Source organism: Canis lupus, chromosome 9 (genome assembly GCF_011100685.1).
Source record: "Canis lupus familiaris isolate Mischka breed German Shepherd chromosome 9, alternate assembly UU_Cfam_GSD_1.0, whole genome shotgun sequence".
NCBI classification, from domain to species: Eukaryota; Metazoa; Chordata; class Mammalia; order Carnivora; family Canidae; genus Canis; species Canis lupus.
The window spans coordinates 49,226,903-49,253,812 of NC_049230.1; the positions used below are offsets into that span (position 1 = coordinate 49,226,903).

Genomic DNA, 26,910 nt, shown 5'->3' on the forward strand with positions numbered 1-26,910 from the left:
ACATATAGGATGCTGTGCGGGCTGTGCGCGCTGGGCTTCCTCTCTCCTGATGAGCGGGGGTTACCACGAGCACCCCGCACCCTTGGGTGTGGCTTCGGTTCCCTAAGGACACCCCTTCTGCCCCCCACGCGTGTGATCGTGGCCACGTCTTCTATTCACCAGCCCTGCATCACCCTGTTTGCTCCTACTGTTTGCCCCTTTGCTCTTGGGTAGTTGCAGGTTTTTTCCTGACTCACAGGAGCCCTGCATGTGTTCTCCACACTGACCTTTCAGTTGTGAGAACTGAGTCTCTTCATTTGGTTTGCAACTCTCCATCTTGGCATTTCTTCGCTAGAAGAGATTAATTTTAACGCTTTCTTCTGCTCCAAGATGCTCTGTAGTACCTGTCACCCTCCCTATATGTCGCTTGAGCCCAAGCCACCCACTAGGATGCATATGGGTGCTGGGGGCTAGGGAAAGCGCCTGCCGCACTGTCTGACTTCTAGCCCTGCTGGGGACAGAGCCCATTTGATACTGAGCACTCATGGGGAGTCTGCTCGGGAACGCACAGGTCCGCAGACGTGCCTAGAAGTGGGTAGCTCGTCATCAGTGAACATAAGCTTTCTGGTCAGGTTAAAGATGAAATGTTTGCCCAGACCCCAGGTCAGGCTGCTGCTTACTTGTCCTGTGTCTTTCTTCGTAGTATTTCAAGGCATTCACCAAGGACTTTACCACTGGAGAAAATTTTAAAGGTAAGGACATGAGGGGATCCCTGGGTGGCTCAGCGGTTTAGCACCTGCCTTCAGCCCAGGGCCTGATCCTGGAAACCCAGGATCGAGTCCCATGTCGGGCTCCCTGCATGGAGTCTGCTTCTTCCTCTGCCTGTGTCTCTGCCTCTCTCTGTGTGTCTCTCATGAATAAATAAAATCTTTAAAAAATAAAAAAATAAAAAATAAAGGTAAGGACATGAGCTTTGTATGTTTCTGTCAGAGTTGCCTCATGAACTCGTTAAAGCAAGGATTTATGCAAGAGCCCAGAGATCCCACGTGTTGGGGTCTGCGTGCTCCACACCGGCTTCAGCGAACCTGCCTTTCCTTAAGGAGTTTTTAAACACCCATAATTTCGGTGATGGCTTTTTTTTTGTGTGTGTTATGCCTTCCTTGGCAAATATCACGTTGAAATCTTTTTCTTTTTTTAAGTAAACTCTTTTACTCAAAAAATTATTCAGAGAAGTGGCACAAATCACATGCTCACCTGAATTTTATGAGAGAGCCCCCCGGGCAGCCAGTGCCCAGGCCAGTCCACAGTGGTGGCGGTTCTCCATCACAGGTCACCGGGCCTGTTTTGAATTTGGCGGAGATGGCATCAAGGCGTCCCTGGCCTGCATCTCCACACTGTATTTGTGAGATTGGCTCCTGTGCTCATTTGTTCCACGCTAGTTACCCTGTGGTCTCTGGTCATGCGTACCCACCGCGGTAGACGGTCATCGATGGGCCCTCCCCATGCTCAGGCCTTGTCCTCCAGGGCTCTGAGTGGAGGCACTGTGGGGTGGGGGTGGGGGGGGCAGATGTGGCTGTGATAGTGGCATACCTCCCCACAGGGCCTGACCGGGAGCTGCAGACCGTGAGGCGGACAATGATCGACTTCCTGCAGAATCACACAGACACAGACAGGCCCCCGGCTTGCCCGCCCCTGGGCCCTATTCCGTGCGTAGTGTAAAAATGGGGGAATGTTAGGAATTGAATTAAATTTTGTAACATTCAGATTTGCGTTCAGGGATATGGATGCCGGTGTATGATGGCCAGCTCGCTGTTCTTGGGAGCCCTAAATGCCTCTTTGTCTCTCTTGAAAGGCCCAGTGACGTCCTTTCTCTCTTGGACAACCGTGATGGCCGTTATGTGGCCATCCTGTTTGAAAACAACAGCTCTTACGTCGGACGTGAGGTACTGTGTCTGTGTCTTTCTCCCTCTACCTGCGTGCTGTGATTGGGCTCCTCTGTGGGAACGACTGCTTCCTCCTGATCAGAGGCGTTCCTGGGTTTCGCTCTCATTAGTTCTTGGGATGTAATGGTGTCACTCAGCAGATCAGCCGGTTCGCAGAGAAGACTGTGAGAAGGGCCTTGGGGGTGAAGCAGGCAGGCTTGTGGCCTCATCCTTGATGTGGGGCTGAGAGGGGGCCCCCCATACCTGGCTTTTAGGGCACATTGCCTTCTTTATTTCTTACACGTCGGCATCACCATCAAGATTTTTTCTTGGCTGTATTGGGAACGCTCAACTTTTTTGCCAAATCCAAGGTTCTGTAAAACATTGTTTCTTACAGTGGAATGATACTCTGCTCTCGTTTCACACGTGGGGGTCTGAAGCCTCTGCCTCTGGTACCAGACACCAGCACGGATGATGGGACTCCCCTCATAGGTGGGAGGAAGTGCCTGCCCATGGGGCTGCACCCCCATGCTCATGCCCACCCCTGCTCCTCCCCACTCACCATTCTGCCTGCCTGCTGGCTCTATTCCCCTCCTCTATGAGCTCTGGGAGCAGAGGTGGGAGTCATATGCTGCTGGCAGGAGCTCTTGTTGCTACTTACGCAGGCAAAGGCCGCACATGTTAGTGATCTGACCACCACACTGCGTCTCCCTGTGCCCTCCAAATTTGGTAGTGACATCATCCCACCTATCCATGGCTGATCGGGATTCTCAGTGGGGGGCTAGAGGAGCCGCTAGCCACAGGACCCAGCATTCTCACGTGACACCCCCCAGACTGTCCCCAGGCTGCCCGTCTCACTTGCACACACAGACCTGAGCAGGGACTGCTCCCCAGGGCAGGTGGCTGCAGTATTTCCTAGGGGCGCTCTGTGGCGGGGCTTGAGTGTGGTCACTCCAGCCCATGCATTCAGCTCGCGGGAGTCTGGTGGCTGGCGCACTGGAGTACATGGTGCACACTTTCAGCAATGCCCCTGGTTCAAGATACGCTGATTCTGTTGAGGAAAGAAGTCAAGAGGTGCAGGTTCTGCACCTGATTGCATGCCGGGGTTTGTTTCACTGTTCTAGGTCCTGAGATGCCATTGCTGTGTATCCTTCATTGCGTCCTTTTCAGCCTAGACAGGGCCAGCTTGAGGGAAGGCTCAGCTGGCCCCCAGCCTGCAGGCCTTCAGTTGGCTGGCCAGGGCTGTGTTGCTGTCCAGGGGATACTGTTAGCCTTCCACAAGCAGGGCACGTGCCACATGTGTTAGGGCAGGCTCAGGGCCAGGGTCATAGCCAGCCCTATGTACATGAGTGGTGGTGCCTGCGCTTGTCTGGCTTAGGAGGCCCAGAACCGGTTTATGGATACGCACTTTCTTCAGTGCTCTGTAAGCCTGCTGAGCGAGCTTGCCGTGCTGGCCTGCACACGTCTCATTCAGTTGTCTGAGAGTGCAGTGACAGTGAAGATGGGAGTGTCGGTCTGGCTCAGAGAGGAGGTGGACACAGATGTATTCCACATGACGTTTCTCATTTCTGTGCCCACGCTGCCTTGCACTTCATCAAGGTGATGTTTCCTGAGACCCGGCCATCCGCAGTTTAGGTGACATTTCTTTTTTACTTCCCCAGGTGATCTTAGACCTGCTTCCGTACGAGAACATTGTAGTAAAGAGAGTGCTGGACGCGGACGAGGCCTTCCTGGAGAAACTGGGTGTTTCTTCCCTTCCTTCATGTTACTTAATTTACCCAAATGGGACGCGTGGATTAATGAACATGTAAGTATAATTTGGCTTCAGGAGTATTTGGATCTGGGGAACCCCTCCAAGTGTGGGAGCCTCCCCTGGGCCAGACCACAGAGCCCACCTGGACACCGTCAGCATGCACCGGGCGCTGCTAAAAAGTGAACAACCTGAAGCAAATTTGGGAAGGGTCACAGGTAAGAAGGTGAGACAGGATCCTGAGGCCTGTGGTGTCTGCCGTGGCCCCAGCCTCCTGTAGGTGTGGAAGACCTGTCTACCCCCAGGGGCACCCACCCAGCCTGCTGGCCCGCAGGTGTCCACTTAACCAGCACTGCCTAGGCTGCTCTTGGTGAGTCTCCATGTACTGGGACACAGCCCAGCCAGGACACACTTCCTCCATCCCCAGGCTCCTGGCTCAGCTGAGAAGTGGCCTCCCCAGAGCCTCAGACATGCCCCAGTCCCTTAAGAACCAGAAGTCAGGGCATCCCGGGTGGCTCAGTAGTTTAGCGTTGCCTTCGATCCAGGGCCTGATCCTGGAGACTCGGGATCAAGTCCCACGTCGGGCTCCCTGCATGGAGCCTGCTTCTCCCTCTGCCTGTGTCTCTGCCCCTCACTCTCTCTCTCTCTCTCTCTCTCTCTCTCTCTGTCTCTGTGTCTCTCATTAATAAATAAATAAAATATTTTAAAAAAGAACAGGGTAGGCATGGCAACCTCTGTGGGTTGGGCCGCTCATGTCATGCTCTACAAGTGAGCTTGTTGGACACTCCAAGCCCTGGGCCTGCGTGCCCTGCTCTGGCCCAGCGGCAGAGGCATCCAGCACCACCATGACAGCAGGTGTTATTCTCAGCGGAGTTTCCCTGAACCACATGCCATTTTGTTTTAAGGAAAAATGCTCCTTTTATAGTAAAAGCAACACCTGTACCACCTCTTCACCATTGTTGCTTTGGGAATGAGAATGAGCCCTAGATGGCGGTGAGCCCTGAGCCCATTTGGAGGTGCTCGGTAGTGGCCTTACACATCCTCAGAGTGCATGCTCCTCTCTATCCAGTCCAGGGTCCCCACAGCCCCGGGATGTACCCTGCTGCCCCCCACAGCCCTGACCACCTGGTGTCCCTCAGGGCTGGCAGACTGCAACGAGGGCTCCTGGGTGTGCTGCAAACCCCAGTTGGTGTAACGTTTCTGGCTGATGCTCATACCAGCTTTACAAAACATCTCAACGTCCCCACTGAGCGAAAATGAGTCCTAGTACTTACCACAGCTCTGACTGGGTTATTTGTGGCTTCATCTTACCTTCTCAGGTGGAGGGCCAGCCCCCCAACACCTGTACTGCCAGCATCCCGCTTTTCAACCCATAACCCTTGCAGCAAGTCCCCAAAGAGTGGGTGGGCTGGGAGTCTGGACAAACTCCCTCAGTTGTGGAGGACATGGGTGCCTGGTGACAGGCACATTGCTCATACCCCTGCAGAGGGGCTGGGCCTCTGGGGGCACCCTGGCCTGTGCCCTCATTGGCCCCTTTCTCGCAGCGGGAAGCCCCTCCGATCGTTTTTTTCCTCTTATTTGAAGTCGTTGCCGGATGTGAGGAAAAAATTGATTTCGTTGCCTGAAAAGCCCAACAAAGAAGAAAATCCTGAAGTTGTCATTTGGAGAGAATTTGACAGGTAGGTATTCCTTTTGGTCCTGAGCCGCCCAGGGGTGTGGCTGCGTGCTTGGGCGGCTTGCAGCCCCTTTGCAGGTGGGATTCTCTCTCTCTCTCTCTCTCTCTCTCACACACACACACACACACACACCCCTGGGCCTTGGGCTATTCTAGAGTTGATGGTGTCACCTTGTGGGGAGTGGGGGGGTCCCTCCAGGTGGGAGCCAGGCAGGGGTGTGTTCCCAGCTGACTTCATGGTATTTGCCCTCAGGTCGAAGCTGTACACTGCGGATCTTGAGTCCGGGCTACACTACCTGCTGAGGGTAGAGCTGGCCACTCACAGGTCCCTGGCGGGGGCCGAGCTACAAACACTCAAGGACTTCGTCACTGTCCTCGCCAAGGTGTGCAGCGTCTGAGCCAGGCTGTGACGAGTGGGGTGCCACGGGATGGGGGCTGCGCTCAAGAGGGTGCCCTCGGGGCTCCGCAGGGAAGGACCCCGACCTCAGGTGGATGGCAGCTCTGTCTTCCAGCTGCCCAGGCCCTACTGGCCTTTGTGCAGCCCCTGCTCACCATGTGCCTGCTGGGCGTTCACTTGGTTCTGAGCCCCGGGGATGTAACAGAGCGCACATCACTGCTGGCCTGGTGACCCTGAGACACCAGGCCTAGGAAGACACCGGCACAAAGTGTCAAGGCAGGGCTGGGACTATGACATGTCTGAAAGAGGACACTAGCAAAGAGTGGGAGGAGGTGTGTGGGCAGGGCAGCAGCGGCAGCCGCTTATCAGCCATCCATGTGCAGACTGTGGCCCGTTGGCGGGGACCATCACCGGTGGTGCATGACCATCAGTTGGGAAGTGGCCATCGGGTCACCTTTCCCAGGAGCTCTTAGCTCTAGGGCCAAGAATCCGAGGCCTCCTGTTTCCTTGGGCTACAGCAGTAGGAAGCAGGTTATCACCCTTCCCCAGGGAGCGCCTGGGGCCCCTCTGTGCTCTCACCTCGGGGAAGGCCTCAGTCACAGTGGCCTGAAGACAGAGGCCTTTGTCCCTGTGTCAGGCACCACAGCCGTGCCCATTGTCGAGAAGTTACGGAAACTCAGTTTTCAAGGACTTCTCTTGAGGCATCTGGCTGGCTCTGTTGGTGGAATCTAAGACTCTGGGTCTCAGGGTTGTGGGTTCAAGGCCTGCATTGAATGTAGAATTTATTTAAAAATAGTATCTTTAGAAATAAATAAAGGGTGTCTTTTGCTCAGGTAAGGTATCTGACAGAATGATTCCTGTTCACTTGAATAGTGTGTTGAACACTCATATTCTATGACTTTTGAAATGGAAGGAAGGAAGCTGAGCCTGCAGTGGAGTCATGAGACCCATGATGTCTTTCTGGGGAAGAAAGGGAGGTTGTGTAGACCGACGTGCGTCCCGTTGTGTGGTCCTCGCTCCCTCTGCACTCCCCATGCTCGGGTCCTTGTCCTTTACCTCCATTAGGCATAGAGCTTTGTAGGTCAAGGCGGCCATAAATTATTCTTAGCAGTTTTTATGAAGCTTGGCTGCAAGTGGAGGTTAGATGCTGGCAAGTCGGTAGTGACTCTTTGTGACCCGTGTGGGACCTGGGGTTCTACGAGTTGAGCTGGGCTGTCCCTGCCACAGCAGGCCTCCTTCAGCCCTCTGAGCTCTGGGTGGACTTCATTTTGCACATTTAACAGGCTGCATCAAGTCCGAGTCCCTCTGGGAAGGGCCGCATCCCCTGGGGTTGCCGAATGGGTGCTTCTCTGGGCTGTGAGGGCCGCAGCTGTGCAGCTGGCACAGACGTTTAGTTAACCAGCAGGTTACACACTTTCGCATGAAAGCCTCAGTGGGACGTGCGTTTTTCACATAGTTCTGCAGTTAGACAGCAAAGGGGCGGCAGAGAGAGCACTAAGGGCAGCAGGCGGGATGGGCACGCATTCACGGGAGGCGCGGAATTCCTAAGTAGATAGCGCTTTCAGAAAGGACCGCAGAGTCCTTGACAATGTGATGAATAAGGCACATTGTGGCTGTGTCGTCTGTCACTGTGAAGCAGTTGTGGGCTGGGGCACTGAGCTGGGAAGCCGTTGGCCGGAAGCCTGCCTGCAGCTCTTCCCACCCCCCTGCTCTGTGCTCTGGAGAGCGCCCCAGCCCAGTCCTAGGTGAGACCCCTAAGACCTCTCCCAGCTGACCCAGTGGGTCCAGGTCAGGCCGACCCCACCTGGCTTTGGTCCCAAGGGATGGCATCTTAAGTGCAGTCCTTCCTTGCTTAGCTCTTCCCCGGCCGCACACCGGTCAGAAAGCTACTGGAGACACTGCAGGAGTGGCTGGCCAACCTCCCCCTCGACAGGATCCCCTACAACGCCATCCTCGACCTCGTCAACAACAAGATGCGGGTGAGCCCAGCACTCCTGCCAGAACTCACGGCACACCCAGCCCCTGTGGTCCGTGTCCTCCCTGCTTGGGGACCCAGCCCCAGCCCCTGGGAAAGAAGGAAGCCACACACATGTGGCCTTCCGCCCTGGCCTGTCATCCCAACACACACCTCGTGGCAGGAGCTGCCCGGGTCCCTCTAAGGTGTGCCCTGTGGATTTTACTGCCCCTATTTGCTGTGACAGGATGGGCAGCTTTCTCAGGCAGTGCGGCACGAGGGCTTTTGTGTTAAATTTTTCATAAACTTAGGAATGTTATACTAAAAAGGCTAATAAAGCAATGTGCTCGATGAGAAGCATGGAGGCCCTGCCAGAGCTGCCAGCTGCCAGCAGGTGAGGGTTTCTTCCCTTCCACCCAGGCTCAATGTGTCCACTGTGGGCACCCAGAGGTGTTAGTGACTTGAAGCAAACCCGGTGGCTCCCTGGTCAGGCTGATTCTGTGGGCAGTATGCATGCCCGCGGGAGTCCACATCAGTTGCGCCAGCAGCATAGAGCCCACTGCTGAGTGCTTGCCTTGACCTCCCCCTGACCTCCACCCGAGCTGGAAGCCAGCACAGGGTCCTTGGGTATAGGGTCTGTCCTGCATGCCCATTCCCTGTAGGAGCTGCACACTTGGACCCCAGGGACAAGCCCTGTGCCCACTGGCTGGGAGACACAGGGCGTGGACATGGGCTGAGTGTTAGAAGCTTGTGCTTGGCTGCAGGCACGTGGCTCCCGAGCTGTTAGGGCCTTGGCTTCCTGCCCGTGCAGTCATAGTCCATGCTTGCTCTGGTGGACACTCACTGGACAGTTGAGGTTTTCTACTATTAGCCTTCCCCAGCAGGGCTGGTTTAATGGACTCTAACGCACGATCCTGATCCCTTAATAAAGCTCTTTTGTCCAGACACACACGAACCCCCCCTCTCTGGGGGACGGAAAGGAAAGGCCTGGGCCACGTCCCCCTATTTTGAGAATTCCTTTAGTAAAGTGGAGACTGTTCTCTCGTTTGTTTGGTATTCAATTATATACACACATAGTGAGATGTACGGTTGACAAAGTTTTGATAAATGTACACTCTGTAACCAGCACCCAGAGAACATTTATCATCAACTATTATAATTTTAACAATTTATTGATTTCTTCCCTTCCCCACCCCCTGGCAGATTTCTGGAATATTTCTTATTAATCGCATAAAGTGGGTTGGATGTCAAGGAAGCCGACCAGAGTTCAGGGGTTACACCTGTTCTCTCTGGAAATTATTCCACACTTTGACTGTTCAAGCTGGGACCCATCCAGAGGCACTGGACGGCACAGGTAAACTGTCCCCACGGGGGCCCGGGGCACGTAAGAAGCTGTAGGTTAGGGGACATGTCCCCAGGGCTGCCAAAGGTTCCCATGCTAAGGAGTGTGGAGGGAGCATCTTTTCAGGTGTTTGGTGCACTCCTCTGCAGGCCCTAGGCACTTCAGAGCTCACCCACCTGTGCATGGCTGATGTGCAGGAATGAGTGCACACAGCCAGGAATCTGCAGGGTAACACCTGCTTTTATCAAAAGCCTGAACATGAGTGAAGCGTACTTGGAAATGTGTGTTTGTTACCTGTTGTTGCATAACAAAGAACCCCCATGGCTTAGTATTATGTCAGAGTGTCTGTAGGCTGGGAACCCAGGTGTAGCTGGATCAGAGTCCCAAGCTACAGACCTCATGAGCCTGCAGGCCCAGTGTTAGCCGAGGCTGGCATCTCACTGGGGATCTTTGTGGGGAAGAGACCCTCCCCTGCTCACTCATGGGATCAGGGCTTTCCTGGCTGTCAGTGTGGCAGCTGGCTTCATGGGCAAGCCACAGAGAGGGCACCATCCTCAGTGTGGTGTTGGCCGCTTCTGGGCGGCCCGCCCAGCCTGGGGGAGGGGCTGAGCCAGCTGAGCTGTGACCCTGGGCCATCTCAGAGGCTGCCTGCCCAGGAGGTTAAAAGCTACAGAAGCATAAGTTAGCTTTAGCAGTTTTAATGATCAGGAAATCATTAAACCAGAATCATCATGTTTTGTGTCCTACCCAAGCAGTGAAGACCGTTGCTGGGTTTTTATCCACTTTGGACTCGGTTGTATGCGTGCTTCCCCCATGAAGCTGGCCTCTGGCTGTGGTGGGTGGATTGCCTGCCTTTTAGCCACTGCATCAGTCAGGCAGCTCCGGGGATGCTTCTACTGCCTAAGGGCTGGGACTCCCACACTCCATCATCCTTTCCAGTGAGACTGAAATCTGCAGTATCTCTTGCTTTGTAACAAACCAAACCAAATGCTGGGCTTAAAAGAACCACGGTTTTATGTGCTCAGATTCAGTGAGTGCGGCCTGCTGGGTGGCCAGAGACTCAGGAGGTGCGACGCCTATAGGGCCATCCCAGCTCCCTACAGCCCCTCGCTCAGGAAGGACCTTGAGGCTGGGACAGCCAGCACAGGGTGTCCCTTGTGTCACAGCCTGTTGGTCAAATGGTCCTTGTCCGGCTTGGATCCCTGGTGAGGACAGGGTGTCTACCTGGCGCTGGGGGAAGCAATGAAAGCACGCTGTGGGCACCACGTGCTGTCTGTGGAAATCTTCACCACCCTGGCTCTCCTCAGGGTGACACTGATGTCCATCTCTCAGGGCCTTGTGGGGGGACGTGGGAGGCACACTCCGCTGAGGGGCTGCCGGGGGCTCTGCAGGGGCTCGTGGCACAGGGCAGAACAGCAGCCGAGCAACAGGGCACGCCATTGGGAAGGTCTCCGGGGCTGAGGCTGGAGCCATATCTGAGGAGTGCATCTCATGCCCAGAGAACTGGGTCAGATGGACACCGCCGGATTAGGTCTTGGAAGGTTTTTCCTCTCCTTAGTGGGTGTTTAAACCCCATCGACTAAAAAGCCGCCGAGTCCTCTAATCCCCCACAGGTAGGGTTTATGGTTCTTGTCCACTCTAAAGATTAGGGTGGCCGGGCGTGCAGTGGTTTGGTGGGGAGAGAAAAGGAGGATTACTCAGGGATGCATGGCAGCTGGCGGCAGGGAGAGGAGGGCAGGGAGCAGAAATGAGGAGGGTCAGCCGCATGTCCTCGCTGTGTGTCTGTGGACCCTCGCCACCCACCACCTCTGAGACACACCAAGCTGAGGAGACCGTGGCTGGCTGCTCAGTTGGAATTTCTGGCAACCCCGGTGAGGCCCATTGAAGTCGGCGACAGATGCAGGGTCCTGGCCCTCCACCAGTGGAGCCACAGCTAGTGGCAAAGAAAGAGATCACCCTCGAGGGCCTGCTCTTGATTAAGACGGATTCAGTCTCAAAAGCACATCTTTTTTTTTTCCAATTATTTTGCTGTGTTTCTTTTAATGCTGACATTTAATCTGCTCTAATCTCACAGTCTCTCGCTTGTTGGCTCAATCCCCCGCATTAGCTGTCTGAAGGGAGCTGCTGTTGCCAGCCCTGTCCCCACCCCCCTTTTGCTTTCTCAGGGGTCCTTGTTTTAGTGAGATGCTAGCTGCTTCCTTCTGCCATCAGGGACCATTTCCTTGAAAGATCGTTTTTCCTCATTTGCAGTGCTTTCACGCAGTCAGCGTGTCCTGGCAGTACCTGTGCTCACGTATGGGGCACGTGGTCCATGTGGCTGGGCAAGGCTGGAGTTGCCACTCATGAAGAGGGCTAGCCTTTTCAGAGTGGTGCAGGTCCTTGCCAGCGGCTGCCCTCCTGTTCTCTGGAAGGAGCCCTGTGTCTCGCTGCGTCTAGCTGATTTTCCCAGGCCCCTGTGCACACCCTGGAGTGCGTGCTGCTCCCAGACACTGGCGATGGGTCTGCTCCCCAGACGCATGGTGCCACTCCTTCTGGATGCAGTAGATGTCTGGGACATGCTGCTTCCTTCCTCCCTTTGTCCTTCCCGTGCAGACAGGCAGGCTGTCCGAGGGTCCCCGGTCAGGCACCTGGCCTGCTCAGGCTCCCCACGCCAGCCTGAGCCCTGGGTTCCAGCGGAAGCCTTCAGAAACACTCCCACCGTGTCAACGCTTTGTCCTCTGACCCTCTAGGTTTTGAGGATGACCCCCAGGCGGTGCTGCAGACCATAAGGAGGTACATTCATACCTTCTTTGGCTGTAAGGAGTGCAGTGAGCATTTTGAGGAAATGGCTAAGGAATCCATGGACTCCGTGAAAACCTCAGACCAAGCAATTCTCTGGCTTTGGAAGAAACATAACTTAGTAAACAACCGCCTGGCAGGTGAGCAGAAGCCACATTGGGGTGGCCAAGCCTGGGTACAGAGGGGCTAGCACAGAGACAGTGAAGCCGTGTAGACGGGCACCCATCCATGAGTCCTGCAGGCAGTGGGAATGGCACCTGACCATTGCTACCACGCTGGCTGCCTGGAGGATTGCCAAGAATGGCAGCCACTCTAGGCCACCAATGTCCCTGGCTTTCCAGACTGTTCTCCACTTCAGGGGCACCTCTTCCCCCTGGGGGAGCCTCCTGGGCCCCCGTGGAAATTTGACAGCAGAAGACTAGGGTAGAATCAGGCTACTGTGAGGAGTTTGTGGCACTGCGATCTGCTCTCATAAACCAAACCCCATGAAGTAGTTTTGTTTCAAACTAAATAGGGCGCGTGTATCGCCTCAGAGTTAATTCAAACTCCTCCTAAATCACCGGCAGATTGAAATTAGGCTTAAAAATAATTCTGCTGACGGATAAATCTTAATAGAGATGAGTAGGAAAAAACCACTAAACTATTGGTTTTTATTTAATCCACCGTATTATGAAACATATTACAACTGAAGCACTAAAGAAAATTGGTTTTTCTTTGCCCTCAGAGCTGCTGCAGCTCAGCTCACTTGGCCACAGCACTTTTGCTTGCCGGGGTCGTCCGTGGCTATCAGCTTCCACCTCAGGTGTATGGCACTCCCCTGCCCCCCACACCCCAGAGCCCACAGGGTTATCCCAGCAGCTCTCGGCTCTGGCATAGCTGCACCAGACTCTGTGGGGCAGGTCCTGGCCCGGGAGCCCCTGTGTCCCCTGTGTGCTTGTGCTGCAGCAGAAAGGGGCTTTCAGCAGCCAGCGTAATTATGTCCCTCCTTCAATTCTGTAGGCCGTCTCCCCCCACACCCCCTAGTCCCACCTCCAGCCTCTGGATAGAGGCCCAGATTCCCTGGAGGCCCTGCAGCCCTGCCCTAGACCTCACTGTATCTGTGGGGTATTACACTAGGCCTTGGGCAGCTCCTCATTGGCCTGCATGTGTGCACATGTGCATCTGCCCCCAGGTGCAGACGCCAGCAGCCTGGTACCTGGTGCTTGGGCCTCAGTGGTCTGCATTCTCCAATGCCCCCCACCTCCCCCACCTCCCCCGGCTATGAGCCTACAAGGTGCAGGAGCATCTCCAGTGTTTCATACCCATCAGACACAGTGATTTTGTCCACGTCTACTTGTAGAAGCACTGTTAAGGTGGGGGGCACCCCAAGTCAGGTCAGGGAACTCTTCTGGGAGCCAAGGAGCACTGTGCACCATACTTGCTATACCTGGAACCCGTGTGGCCTCGAGTCTGTATGGCAGAGACCCAGAGCTGGGTGGTCGGGTGGGTTGTCACTCACCCTTGTGGAAGAGAAATAGGAAGTCACCAATGCAGGGTGAGTGGGCCGGGAGGTGATGGCCTGCCTCAGGGTCTCGTATGCACATGCTGGTTGCCTGGAATGTACAGCTGGGTGCTCCCTAGGCTGGGTGCTCCATTAGCAGGTATGGACCAGAGGAGCGAATGCACACACGGGGACAGAAGGATCAGCCGTGGCCTCATGTGGATGGCCAGTGGGGGTGATGGCTGAACTGCTTTCGGGGACAGCCTTCGAGCAGGAAGTAGGGAAACCTTAAATGTGTGGATGCTCTGAATCTGATTCCGTTTGTGTGGAGCTGGTGTTCGCTGCACAGTTGCCCTGGCCGTCCTGGGGTGCTGATTGCACGTGCAGCGCTGACCCACGCAGCCAGGACCGGATTATTACACGGAGCAGTAGTGCTGGCCAAGGGCTGTGTCCAATCGAAACCATGCTGTGCGGTTCTGTTTTGTAAAAAGTACACTCGAGTGTGCAGAAGAGTGCTGTGTTGATGCGCTCTGGCAGTGCGGTTCTCCTGTCATGGCAGGTCTCCCAGAATAATTTTTAGAGGTACTTAAGGGATTTTGGGGTCTGGGAAGGGCCCACACAAGTATGAAGTGTGTGGAATCGTGTGGACAGCCACATCCAGGGCCAGATACTCCTAGGGTTTGTGAGGTCGGGAGCACATTAACCTGGGGCCTCGAGGTCACAGGGAAGCAGAGTAGCTGCAGGCTGGAGGAGGATCTGGCCGGGTGCATGGTAGCATCCTTTGCTGTGGCCATGGGGCCCTGCCAGAGGTGCCAGGGAAGAAATGACATTTATATGGGGTGCTTGGGGGACAGGCATCTGTGCTGGAGCACTGGGCATGAAGTTGGGAACACTGGGAGGTCATGGTGCAGGTGGGTGGACAGGGAGGTGGCTGCAGGGTGTGGGGCAGTCAGGTCACCAGACACCTCTCCACTGTTGCTCTCCCCTCATCCCAGGCCATCTGAGTGAGGACCCCAAGTTTCCAAAGGTTCCGTGGCCCTCCCCGGACCTCTGCCCAGCCTGCCACGAGGAGATTAAGGGCCTGCACAGCTGGAACGAGGGCCAAGTGCTCCTGTTCTTGAAGCAGCACTATGGCAGCGACAACCTTGTGGATACCTATGCTGCAGACCAGGAAGACGCCCATGAAGGAGGTGCCCCACCTGAGGGCGGGGAGCAGGAGCGAGGCCTCGTTTCCCCAGAGAAGCCTCAGGGAGAGCAGCGTGCCAAGAGTCTCCGTCCACCCAGTGTGCTGCCTCCCAGACCCGACCTGTCACAAGGGTTGCAGCTCGGCCTGGATGGGGGACACCAGAGTGTGAGCAGGGCCGAGGGCCATAGGGAGGTGGAGGTGGCTGTGCCCTTTCTCGGGATGGGCTTCTCCAGCCTGGACATGAGCCTCTGCGTCGTGCTATACGTGGCCTCTTCCTTGTTTCTAATGTTAATGTACTTTTTCTTCCGAGTGCGGTCCAAGCGATGGAAAGTCAGATATCACCGCCTATCTGTGTAGAACCAAGTGGGACCACAGAAGCACCTTTGGAAAAACAGCCCCACCTGTGCTTTAATAATTAAGATCAGGGATTTTATAGACACAGCAGATCTGGTTTCACATGCATCAGCGTCATGGGCTCCAAGGCCTTGTTGGACAAATGGTCTTCCTGTGGAGGACAAGCCAGCGTTTGTTGAGACTGACCGCTGGCATATTCCCTGGACGCCTTTATAGATCCGACAGCAAAAAGATGTCTGTATTTTTATTCTTCTAAGTTTAAAAAAAAAAAAAAAGTGGGAGCCCAGGCCAAACGAACAGACTCTTTCCCACCTGCTTTCATCCTGAGTTTCTAGACACACGTTCTGCAAGCCTGGCTTGGGATTTGGAGAACAACTAAGCCGTGCCGTGTACTGGCGGCTCCGGACGGTTCCATGCAGCCAGCTTCGCCCAGCAGAGCCTCACCCACCCTGGCCGCTCCTCAAAGCCAGTCTGGTTCTCAGAGATCATTTGTGTTTGTGCTTTTCAGCTGCCTGGCAGTTTCAGCTGAAGCAAGAGAGCATCTCCGTGGTGCTGGAGCAGCTCCAAGCCAAAGGGACCACCCCTGCATCAAGACCTGTGTGCACTCCAGATGCAGAGTCTGGCACAGGAAGGAAGGACAGAGGAGGGTTTGTGGCTTTGCTGCATTGTAAGGAACACCCCTACCAGGCCAAGGGGGGTGGTGGGGGCAGGACGGTGGCAGAGGCGGTGTCTTTGTTTATCTGGTGGGAAGAGAGCCCTAAGTGACCGAGGACCATCCCAAACTGCCTTGCCCAGGCATTGAGGGCAGAGCTCTGCAGGGGAGGCGTGTGGGGTGGCCCACTCCTTGGGAGCCAAGTCCCCAGGAGACCTTCCAAGGAGCCCCCCATCATCCTCTGTGTCACGTGGTCCAGCAGCTGCAGGGCCTGGGGCTAGGACATGGGGCCCAGTGACACAACAATGCCCGGGGATACCCCAGGAGCCCCACAGCCCTGTCTCCAGCACCTTTAAGGCCAAATTCCAAACTTCATTTCCCTGAAGCTGTTTTATGAAGGGTCCTGGCACAGGGCCCCCGTCCCCCAGGCTTTTGTGAGATATATATATATATATATATATATATATATATATATTTTTTTTTTTTTTTTACCATTTAATGATTTTAACATTATTTGTGAAACCCAAATCATTTAGATGTCAGTTTGCCTCTGGAGATGTAAACAAAATGAACAAACTGCCATTTTCGTGGAGATCCTTTGTGACTGTTTGTCTCACAAGCTCAGATGTATCTGTGCTTGTGTCACTATGATGGTTGTAAATAGTCTTTCCACCTTGCCTAGTGTGCTCCATGTTTACAAACTCCCGCTGACCATGGTCGTTTCTGTGTAAGAACACTCATGTGCTGGAGCAGCGTGTGGGCAGCAGGCGAGCTGTCAGGAGCTTGAGCTCCTGCCGGGGGTGGGGGGGACAGGGACAAGGATGGGACGGGGTACAGGACGAGGACAGGATGGGATGGGGGACAGGATGGGGACGGGCCAGGGATGGGATGGGGGCCAGGGATGGGACGGGATGGGGCATGGTCCTCCACAGCTGCTTCACTTCTGGCTTCTCTGCCACCAGAGGTTTCTTCTTGTTTGACATGTTTTTAACCCCAGAAGTCTGTGTGTTTCGTCGGTGGTTGTGCAGCTGGGTTACTGGAGACCCTGTCTTGTTTCCTTTTATCCTGAAAACTGGCCAGATTCACCCACAGAATCCAAAGGGAAATACTTAGCACCATGAATTAAACTGCCTTCTGGTTCGTGTTGAATGCTTTCCTCCCCTAAAGGAAGTTTGCATTCGCGGTGTGGACTGGGATGAGGTTGCAGAGCACCACCGTGTGCTGGAACCTCTATAAAACCCACGTGACAGCTTCGAGGTTCATGATAATATTGCAGTCTGAGGTCATCAGTATTTGGGGGACAAGCTTCCAAAACCCTGAGGGGGGCCAGGTTTCCAGTAGACCACGAGCAGTCAGGGACAGGTGGTGGTGCCAAAGTGGCCACGGACGTGTGTCTCGTGTGCAGGTGTGAACATGGCCACACACCTCCCATGGCCTGCTTAGAACTGGACACTACCTTTAGGCAAGGTTTAAGGTCTCTTTTCTAAAGTTGTAAGTATTGAGACTAATGAATAGAATAGTTCGATAATTTAAATGTGTATTTATTTTTACTGGAAGGATTTTGATTAAAAAGCTAATTGACATGGAAATGTCTGAAATTTCTTACCTGCAAGGAAAGTGAACATTTTGTATTTAAATGAACTATAATGTGCACATTTTTTAAATAAAAAATTTGACATTTGAAAGGACTGATTCTTTTAAAAATGTGAGTTCGTTCTAGCAGTGATCAGAGGGTGCAGAACAGAGCCCTCCTCCCCTTCCAGAGTTTGTGGATTGGGCATCTGAAATCCCAGGGTTTCTTGAATTAAACTAGAGACGTTTTGGAAGACAGCCCAGGGGTCAGGTGGAAAGTGAAAAATGGGAGATCAATTATAGATTATCTTCTTGGGGCTGATCTAGACCAGGGGCTGGCCACAGGACCACAGCCTTCATTCATGTCACACGGTACATCAATGACGTGTGACAGGAACAGATGCGAGTCTCACAACTTGGCAATGCACCAGGGGCACCCTGGTGAAGGAGACCTCCAAGGAACCCCAGCTGGTGGGAGCCCCCAGCCCACCTGGTGCTGGACACCGTTCTCCTCCCTGCTGCCCCGGGCCTGAATGCCCCAGCATTGCCTCCTACCTGGGGCTTTGCACACCTGTTTGCTCCCCCTGGATTCTGAACTATTGATCCTTTTCTCCTGCTTTCTACCTTTTGTTTTGCTGGGGTGTTTGGGGTGAGCACTCTGGCCCTGTGTAGCTTCTGAGGGATCTGCTGGCTGTGCTTCCTGTGGATTCCACCTGCCCAGCCACACGGTGTGCAAGCTGGCAGGTAACCCGCCCCTCAGAGGAGGCACAGGCAGGCCCTGAGGTGCCAGCCGGGTCTGTGGTGCTGGGGTTGGCCTAGATGGGTAACCCCCCACACCCCTGGAGTCCTGAGTCGTTTCTGCTGGGGGTGGGGGTGGGCTGTGGCAGGAGAGGTGGGGAAGGTTATGAGTCCAACAGGTGAGTGCTGACCATACCTGGAGCCAGAGATTTGTGGGGGCCCGGGCTGGAGGCCAGTGTGGCTGGAGGGGCCACCCGTCCAAGTCCAGGACCCTGGATGCTGTGTGTAGGGCAGGGTGGAGCACCCACCTGCTTCCCATCCCCAAGCCTTTGGGCCAGTGTGGTGGAAACTGCCTGCCCCAGCAAGGGGAGGGATGGTGGGGTGAGGCTGCCTGAGGGACTGGGGGTGGGGGGTGCAGACTGGAGCCAGAGGAGGGAAAGTGGGTAGGGGGGATCTGGGTGCTGCAGACTTGGTGGAGGGACTGCAGACCTAGGCAGGTGGGGAGTGGGGAGGTAGGCAGTAGGCTGGGGGAAGAGGGTGGTGGGTGGGGTCGGCAGAGGGGAGGAGGGGAGGGAGGAAGGGGGTGGTCTGGGGGGAATGGGGTGGGCAGAGTCAGCAGAGGCGGGAGGGATGGGGCAGGGGTAGGGGGTGGGCCTGGTCGGCAGAGGGGGCTGGGGGGTAGAGGCCCGCCAAGGGGGAGGGGGTGGGGGCGGCAGCACTTCCTTCAGCACCGCGGACAGCGCCCCAGGGCCCTGAGTCTCCGCCAGGCCAGGTAGACAGGGTCGCGGTTGGAGGCGCCTGTGGCGGCAGAGGAGGAGGGAGGAGGGCGGCCTAGACCCGGACGCCACCTCCCGCCTGGCGGTCATCATGCTGCTGGAAACCGAGCTCAGTTGAGACGGAGCTCGGCCCGGGGACCTCCGTGGTGGCTGCCATCTGCGCCTTCCATGGGACTTGTGGTAAGGGCCCCCGCCAGCCCCTCGGCCTCCTGCAGGGGCAAGAGGACCCACAAGGGAGAAATGGCTAGGACGGGAGCGTCAGGGACGGTGGGCAGGGAGAGACCCCGGACAGCAGACGAGGGAAGGAAGTCTGGAGAAGTTGCTGGGGTGGGGGTGGGAGCGGGAGCGGCACACCTGAGGGATGGGAACAGGAGGAAGGGATGTGTCAGGCAGGTCCCAGGGGCAAAGGGCCTGGAGTTCCCGGCGGTTGCCCCAGAGGTGGCAGTTGGTTGTGGAGTGCCCTGGGAACAGTGCTGGGGTGAGGGACAGGGCGGAGTGGGGGGTCACCTTCCTCCAGAGACCCCACAACCCTCAGCGCTCCTGCACCGCCCAACAGGGCAGCACCGGGACCCCCCCGGGCTGGGTCTCCCGCCTGAACCGCCCTCCCTAAGGGCCACTCGATCTCGTCAAAGACGTTGGGAAAGAATGGAGGCATTGTTGGCAGGCCAGCCAGATGCAGAGCGTGTGGGGCCGCCACCTCCTGGACCCGCTGCCCGCCAGCCCCTTCCCCACTCGAACCACACATGGTTTCTCTAGACAGGTCTCTGCGGCAGCTGACACCCCACAGCCAACATCCCAGGGCACCCAGTGCCCCCTCAACCCCCCGGCTTGCGCACCTGTGCCCTGTCATCTGGGTAACAAGTGTGCAGGAAGGGTGCAGTGCTGGTGGCATGCGCCTTTGCTCAAAACCAGGAGCCTGGGTCCGCTGGGACCTGGGAGGGTGCTGTGCCTTTCGGGCCCACATCCTTCCAGGCTTGCGTCCTGTTAAAGTGCACACACCAGGTGCCTGGAGGCCAGGATGAGCAGCGGGATGAAGACTGCTCCTTACCATGGGATCCCAACTGGAGGGACCTGGAGGCCGGCATAAACCCACTCGCCCCCTCACCGCTGGGGGCCCCTTGCCCTCGCCATGCCCCGTGCTGCAATAGCCCCACATGGCTCTTTCTTAATCGAGGGGGGGGGGTGGCGTTGGTGTTGGCCAGTAGCCAGGTGCTATGTGCCTTCTGGGCAGGAGCACCTCTCCACAGCGAGCATGGGTGGGTTCCTATGGGCTTACCCGTTTGGATTGGGGATGAGATGCTGGAACATCAGGTGTGGGAGCTGCATTCTGTGCAAGCTGGTGAGTGGAAGGACGTGAGAGTAGACCTCCCACTTTCCCAGCTGTCCTTCCTGACCTGAGTCTTGGCTGCATGTCCTGGCCAAGTGTGCCTGCCGAGAATTGTCCTTCTCTGTGCCCATTCAGGTGGCAGTCCCCAGGGTGGGGCCCAGAAGCCAGTCACAACTGGGAGGTCTGAGGTCGCCTCTGGCTCCGAGTGGCTTTGCTGTGAGCCTTTGGGCGCCACACTCACCCTCTCTGGATTTCGGGTCGCATTCTTGCCCACCAGACGACCAGACGTTGTCACTAAGCCTCCTAGGCTCGGCTGTCAAGCGGCGGTGCGACGCTGCTCGCTCCTGGTCTGTCCTCCGGGGACCCAGATCTCCCCGCGCGCGTGCACGTCCGAGCCCAGGCCCCAGGCCCCAGGCCCAACCCTCGGCGCAGAGCAGGAGGCTGCGGGTCCGGGTGAGCGCCGGCGGGCAGCCCCGGCCCGGCTCCTCCCCCGACTGTCCCTGCGCTCCTCGGGCCAGGCATTCGGGTGGCGTCTGGGCACCCCGAGTCCCCGCGCAAAGGCGCGCAGAGCCGGCGACCCCGGCCCCGCCCCGCGCCGCGGCCCCGCCCCCCGGCCGCTCCGCCCTCCGCGCGGCCTGAGGCTCGGGGCCCCCGGGGCGGCCCGCGGGCGCAGCGCCCAGGAGCGCAGGGAATAACTCGGACACCAGCCTGGGGCCCCGGGAAAGTTCGGGACCCGAGAGCCGCAGCTCCCGGAGACGGGACCCATGGAGGCGCGCGGGGAGCTGGGCCCGGGCCGCGAGTCGGCGGGTGGAGACCTGCTGCTGGCGCTGCTGGCGCGGAGGGAGGACCTACGCCGAGGTGGGTGCCGGGGCTCGAGTGCCTGCACCGGGGACGCCGGGCCCGGGAGACCCGGAGGTCCTCGCTCCTTCCCGAGCTTGGCCACGGCGGTGGTGGGAGACGGGAGACCCCGACGGGCGTGGCTGCAAGGGCCCCAGTACATCCCCACCTGGGCGCAGGAGCAGCGAGTCCGCTGCGGGGCCCCGAAGCGGTGCTGTCAGCTGTGTGCTCGCTGCGCCGCGCTGCTCAGGCGGAAGAGTCCTTGGGGTCCCAGGACAGACTTAGGAAGCCCACTCCCTTATCAGGAGAGTATGTGAAGAGCAACCATGTGGCCCAGCGACCACAAGGGCAAGAGGACCCTTGAGAGGGCGGGCCCCACCAGACCCTCCGCACTTTCCAGGGGAAGAGAGGGAGATGCAGGGGCCAGAGTGTAGCTGGGGCCCGACACAGATGTCCCAGGTCAAGGTCCCCTTGTCCTGCACCCACACGCACCTGCTCACCAGTGGCTCCCAGGCTGGTCCTCTGGACTCTTCTACAGAAACCCCAGCTCCCTAGCTGCACCAGTCCTGCTCCCGCCCCCCTGCGCTGTGGCTCCCAGAGAAGGGCGGTGGGCAGTCGTTCTTGGAGCTGTGCCGCCCCGCGGGACCACAGGATGGAGACCGAGGCGGGCCTGGCTGGGTGGGGAGTGACAGGGTCGGAGCAGGTGGGAAAGAGGTTACATCCAGGCTGTGGGGTCTCATCTGTCCCCTATTTATTTATTTATTTATTTATTTTTCCGACGGTTCCTGGGAGGGGTTGGCCGCAGGGGCTGGGAGGAAGGGGTGGGAGGGTGGAGGGAGAGGGAGGGAAGGGAGGCGGGCTCCGAACGGGATCGCTGAGGAGAGCTGGCCCGGAGCAGGCAGGCAGGCGCGAGGCTCCGCTGGGCCGGGCCACTGCTGAGGGGAGGACACCCGCCGAGGCTGGAGTCACCATGCAGCGTAAGGCCCGGGTCTGGGGCGCTACTGGGAGCGCGAAGGGGAGGAGCGCGGCGGGAAGGCTTTTGCAGGACGCGGGGCCTCGGGGCAGCTGGGCCGGGCGCTGTCCGGGCCGCGGTGCTGAATGCCCCGCCTGTCCAGCCTCCTGCTGTAGGCCGGCTGCGCTGGTCGGCCCGCCGGTCACCACCCGCGAAGGGGGCCCCGAACGCCCGGTGCAGCCCCCGAGCTCCCCTGCGCCTGGGGCTGCCGTTTGGCCCGATGCGGGTCGGCGTCCTTCTCGAGTTTCCTGCCACCGCGGGAGGGATGTTGATCAGGGTTCTTGCAGCCTGAGACCCAGGGAAGCCCTTCTCTCCTCCCACCCACTGCGGGGGGCCCCCCCAGGGGCCGGAGGGGTCCGCAGCGAGGAGGAAGGAGAACTCGGCCAGGTGGGTGCAATGTTCACACCGGTTCCAGCCCCTGCTGCTGGCTCTCTCCTCTCTGGAAGACCTTTTCTGAGTCAACAGGGAGACTCACCCCGTGAGCACCCTGCAAAGCCCCACATGGGCCAGTGGCTCACGCAGGTCACCCCCGAGTTTCTCCCTGACCTGGTTCCCCAGAGGCCTGCAGTCCCGCAGTGGCAGAGCCAGGTGTCGGAGTAACTCTTGTCAGACACCGACATTTGAGTGTGATGACAGCAATCCAGCTGTCCAGTCTGTACACAAGTACCCTCGAGGGCTCCCAGAGATGAGGAGGACACGAGTTTTTACCCTGGTGCCTGCGGACACGGCCATAGGGCTGGGCGGCCACACTTGAACCAGGGATCTCCAAGGAGCAAGGACACTGGATTGTGCAAAATAACGATGGGGTTTGGGTGCGCCTTGCCTCTTGCCTCAGGTGCTGGTGGAGAGCCCCTGGGGTGGGGTTTTCATTTTAGCTCAACGTGCACCCCTCACGCTCACTGGGAGCATTTTGCAGTTGATGGTATCTGGCTGAATGGTCGGGGCCCCTTCCTGCTCAAGGGCACACTTCTAAACCTATTTCGGTTTTCCCAAATTTTAACCATGGGCCAGGCTCATGTCATGCACTCCCTGCACCTGGGGAGCCAAGCACCACCCACACCAGGTGGGGAGGAGGGTGTGCAGGGAAGGAGATCTCCCTTGGCAACATTGGGCCCCCGTGGGGGCTGGAGCTGGAAGGTGACTCGAGTGCTCCAGCTCTGAGCCCGTGACCTGGGTGGCTCCTCCGCCTGCAGAGATCCCGCTGTGCGCCGGCTGCGACCAGCACATCCTGGACCGCTTCATCCTCAAGGCACTGGACCGCCACTGGCACAGCAAGTGCCTCAAGTGCACGGACTGCCACACGCCCCTGGCCGAGCGTTGCTTCAGCCGCGGGGAGAGCGTCTACTGCAAGGACGACTTCTTCAAGTGAGCGTGGCCGTGGGCACGCTGGGGAGGGCAGGGGCGCAGTCTGCTTCCGCACAGCGGACCCTCCTGTCACCCAGGCAGGGGCAGGGGGAAGCGCCGCGGGCGGCCAGGCCCGGCTGGTGCGCTGCTAAATTCTAAGTAATTACTTTTTAAATCACGGTAATAGTCATTCAAAAAGATAAGCCCAAGTTTGCAGAACGTGATCGGATTGACTCCTTCCTAATTTTGGATTGTTTTTGTCGTTAATGCTGGGGAGGAGGTGCTTCCCAGGCACAGGCTTCTGGGGTCTAGGGGACCTGGCCCACGGATCCAGCTTCCTGACCCGGCAGCGAGGTCAGGGCGGCTGGGCTCCTCCCCGAGGGCCTCTGGGTCCCTTCTCCGTGTCCTGGGCGGCTCTGCGGGGGCTGCCTGCCGCGGGGAGACTCCCTCCTGAACCGCCCTGCGCCGCCCCGCTCAGCGCTCTGCGACCCGCTCCGGGCGAAGGAGCCGCCACTTCCGCGCTGAGCCGCGCCCTGTGCGTCCCGCAGGCGATTCGGGACCAAGTGCGCCGCGTGCCAGCTGGGCATCCCGCCCACGCAGGTGGTGCGCCGCGCCCAGGACTTCGTGTACCACCTGCACTGCTTCGCCTGCGTCGTGTGCAAGCGGCAGCTGGCCACAGGCGACGAGTTCTACCTCATGGAAGACAGCCGGCTCGTGTGCAAGGCGGATTACGAGACGGCCAAGCAGCGCGGTCAGTGGGAGGGTCCACCCCACCTCCTCTCCCCGCCGGCAAAATGGGGCTGGGGTCCCCCCGGTAGGGGCGCGGAGGGATCCTCACGCCCAGCGCCTGCCAGAGCGCGCTCCGCTCGCTGCGGGGAGAGAACTTGGGCGCTTTCCTTCCAGGCCGGGGTGGAGGCCGGCGGGAGCAGGGGGAGGGGCAGGGGGAGGAGGAGGGGGAGGGGGGCGGCAGGCGCAGGGGGAGGGGGCCCTGTCGGCTCCGCTCTGGGGAAGCCTGGCTTCCGGGCCTCAGCGGCCTCCCCACTCGGGGGCACCGCCGGGAGCTTGGTCTCAACTGCGTAGATTATCACCCCTGGTCTGAATTATCGCCCCGAACCGTTGACCGTGAAGATCCGGCCCTACCCGCAGAACAAAGGGGAACCCGGGCGGGGGCGGGGGCGGGGGCGGGAGGCGGAGGCGGCAGGCGAGGCGGGAGGGGGCCGCCGCCTAGGAGCCCCTGCGCCCAGGCCCAGACGCGCTCCACCCCCCGGCTCCTGCGGTGTCCCCGCGGCCGCCGGGGCGCGGCCTCACCCTACCCCTCGCGGCGCAGAGGCGGAGGCCACGGCCAAGCGGCCGCGCACGACCATCACGGCCAAGCAGCTGGAGACCTTGAAGAGCGCCTACAACACGTCGCCCAAGCCGGCGCGCCACGTGCGCGAGCAGCTGTCGTCGGAGACGGGCCTGGACATGCGGGTCGTGCAGGTCAGCGCCCCGCGCCCCGCCCCCCGCGCCCCGCGCCCCGCGCCCGCCGCTCACCCTCCCCCCACCCCCGCCCAGGTGTGGTTCCAGAACCGCCGCGCCAAGGAAAAGCGGCTCAAGAAGGATGCGGGCCGGCAGCGCTGGGGCCCGTACTTCCGCAGCATGAAGCGCGCCCGCGGCGGCCCCAAGTCGGACAAGGACAGCGTCCAGGAGGAGGGGCAGGACAGCGACGCCGACGTCTCCTTCACGGGTACGTCGCCCCCGGAGTCCCCCGCCCCAGGCAGCGGTCCGGCTCCCGCACCCAGCCCCCTACCGAGGCCAGAGCCTGGGTGTGAACTTCCCAGTCGGGCGCTGTTAAGCCTCCTTGTTAAGAGTTCCTAGACGCTGGTCCCCTCCGTCCCCAGGCCCTGCGGTGACCCCCTCCCCTGAGGGGGCACAGCCCCCACGACCCACACACCCCCAGCAGGCTTTCCCACAGGGAAGGGTCCACACCATCCCTGTGGCTCCTGGCCCTTGCAATGACTTTTAGGAAAGTGGGCAGCACGGTTTTGGGGTAAGTGATAAAAAGTGCTGGGTGTTTGGAGTTGAGGGGTCCACCCTCCTCTGTGGGATCTCATTCCCCAGTACCAGGGAGGCCCCATACTTACCCCCAATGCCCATCCCCAGACAGTTTGTGCAGGAGACTCTGACTGCATTGTGACCTTAGGCTACTCTGCGGCTCAGAGCCTCCAGTAAGTTGTGTGCAAAATGAGAATGGTGGCCACCCCTCCCAAGGCAGCCGTGGGGACTGTCCTGCAACCCTGGGCCCAGCTGGCCTAGTCACGACCCTGGTCCCTGGGGGGGATCCCGCCGCCTTTAGAGAGCAGGTGGGATTGAGCTGAACCACTCAGCAAGCACAGGGGCAGAGGGCGGCATGAGTCCTGAGAGCTGAAGAGTCTTAGGCTGGCTCCTCGGGTGGCTGGGGCAGGACACCCCTGAAGGAGGGGCTCTGGGGACAGGAGGTGGAGGGGGGCGGGCACCCATCCACGCTCTCTGCTTCCATTGCAGATGAGCCGACCATGGCTGACCTGGGCCCTGCCAACGGCCTCTACAACAGCCTGGGGGAGCCCACCTCAGCCCTGGGCAGGCCTGCGGGAGCCCCAGGCAGCTTCCCACTGGAGCACGGAGGCCTGGCCGGCCCGGAGCAGTACCGTGAGCTGCGCCCCAGCAGCCCCTATGGGGTCCCCCCGTCCCCAGCTGCCCTGCAGAGCCTCCCTGGCCCCCAGCCCCTTCTCTCTAGCTTAGTATATCCAGATGCCAGCTTGGGCCTGGTGCCCTCGGGCACCCCAGGTGGGCCCCCACCCATGAGGGTGCTGGCCGGAAACGGACCCAGCTCCGACCTGTCCACAGGGAGCAGTGGGGGCTACCCCGACTTCCCCGCTAGCCCCGCCTCCTGGCTGGATGAGGTTGACCACGGCCAGTTCTGACCGAGGGCCCCCAGGCTCCACTGAGTACCGGACACAAGGGGTGTGGGCAGCAGTGCCCGGAGCTGCACTCTCCTCTTCACCCGAAGCCCCAAACTGTGTGGGAAGCAGGTGCCACTGGCAGCAGCGGAAACAGGATGAGGACCTCACCGAAGGCTCCTTCCTACGGAGCACCCACCCCGCGCCCCTCCCTGGGGGACGGAGGGACTCCAGCGGTCCCTGGACCAGTCGCTCCTCCTTGGACACAGGGGCCGGGCTGGTAGCCGCCCCACAAGCCTTGTTTTGTACAGATTTCTCCCTTGATCGACCACTTAACTGGACGCTTGCTGTTTCTAGACACGAAGTGTCGCCCCCTCCCAGGCTGGGCCCGACCTCCAGCCCAGAGCAGCACAGTCTTCAGGCTGGAAGAGGCTTTACTTTCTAAAATGGAAAGAAAAAAAAAAAAAAGTAGGAACCACGCTTTTATTATCCAAGCTCCATCTGCCTGGTGGTCCCGACATCAGGTCAGGGATGAGCCTCTTCTGTCCAGACAAGAGGCGGCAGAGCGGGACCACGCCAGCATCCTTCTGGTCCCAACCCCCACGCCCCCAGGAGCCTCCTCGCCATCATCCCTGGAACAGCTGGCTCTAGATTTTTCTGTTCTTGACTCCACCACCTGTCGGAGGAGACACCACTGCCTGGGTGCCCTTCGTCTCCGCGAGCAACACTTTAGGGCCGTGGGCACTTCCCTCCCCTGCCCACAGCAAGTTCCCCTCTCCTCCCCCATCACGGCCGCACCCCTCCCCCCAGGCCACGCCCAGCCCACCGATTTCCATTGCCAAACAGCCTGAGGCCCTGGGCGTTCCGTTCTGTCTGGGAGCTGGCTCTAACCCTCTAACTGCCTGAGGACTGGACCG

General features: G+C 58.6%; 2 protein-coding genes and 1 non-coding gene across 3 annotated transcripts in view; 2 read left to right on the top strand and 1 right to left on the bottom strand.

The window, feature by feature from the left end:
• QSOX2 (quiescin sulfhydryl oxidase 2) overlaps nucleotides 1-17,157 on the top strand; it is a 32,601-nt gene extending 15,444 nt beyond the window's left edge. Inside the window, exons 5-14 of the mRNA XM_038546054.1 lie at nucleotides 683-731; nucleotides 1,580-1,685; nucleotides 1,832-1,922; nucleotides 3,563-3,708; nucleotides 5,196-5,330; nucleotides 5,580-5,709; nucleotides 7,580-7,702; nucleotides 8,881-9,031; nucleotides 11,749-11,937; nucleotides 14,273-17,157. Coding sequence (XP_038401982.1) covers nucleotides 683-731; nucleotides 1,580-1,685; nucleotides 1,832-1,922; nucleotides 3,563-3,708; nucleotides 5,196-5,330; nucleotides 5,580-5,709; nucleotides 7,580-7,702; nucleotides 8,881-9,031; nucleotides 11,749-11,937; nucleotides 14,273-14,820 — 1,668 coding nt within the window. The 3' untranslated portion in view covers nucleotides 14,821-17,157. The remainder of the gene's footprint in view (nucleotides 1-682; nucleotides 732-1,579; nucleotides 1,686-1,831; nucleotides 1,923-3,562; nucleotides 3,709-5,195; nucleotides 5,331-5,579; nucleotides 5,710-7,579; nucleotides 7,703-8,880; nucleotides 9,032-11,748; nucleotides 11,938-14,272) is intronic.
• Nucleotides 17,158-18,462: 1,305 nt separating this feature from the next.
• Nucleotides 18,463-20,414, bottom strand: LOC119873346. Its single transcript, XR_005364813.1, has 3 exons — nucleotides 19,832-20,414; nucleotides 19,392-19,536; nucleotides 18,463-18,764 (listed from the first exon to the last, which is right to left on the bottom strand). It is a non-coding gene; the product is annotated as an uncharacterized LOC119873346 (transcript).
• A 210-nt stretch (nucleotides 20,415-20,624) lies between these two features.
• On the top strand, nucleotides 20,625-26,027 carry LHX3 (LIM homeobox 3). The gene is given in 6 exon segments (NM_001197187.1): nucleotides 20,625-20,740; nucleotides 22,925-23,096; nucleotides 23,624-23,826; nucleotides 24,403-24,554; nucleotides 24,630-24,801; nucleotides 25,599-26,027. Coding segments are annotated over 6 exon segments (1,212 nt in total). The 5' UTR covers nucleotides 20,625-20,646; the 3' UTR covers nucleotides 26,018-26,027.
• Nucleotides 26,028-26,910: the final 883 nt, after the last annotated feature.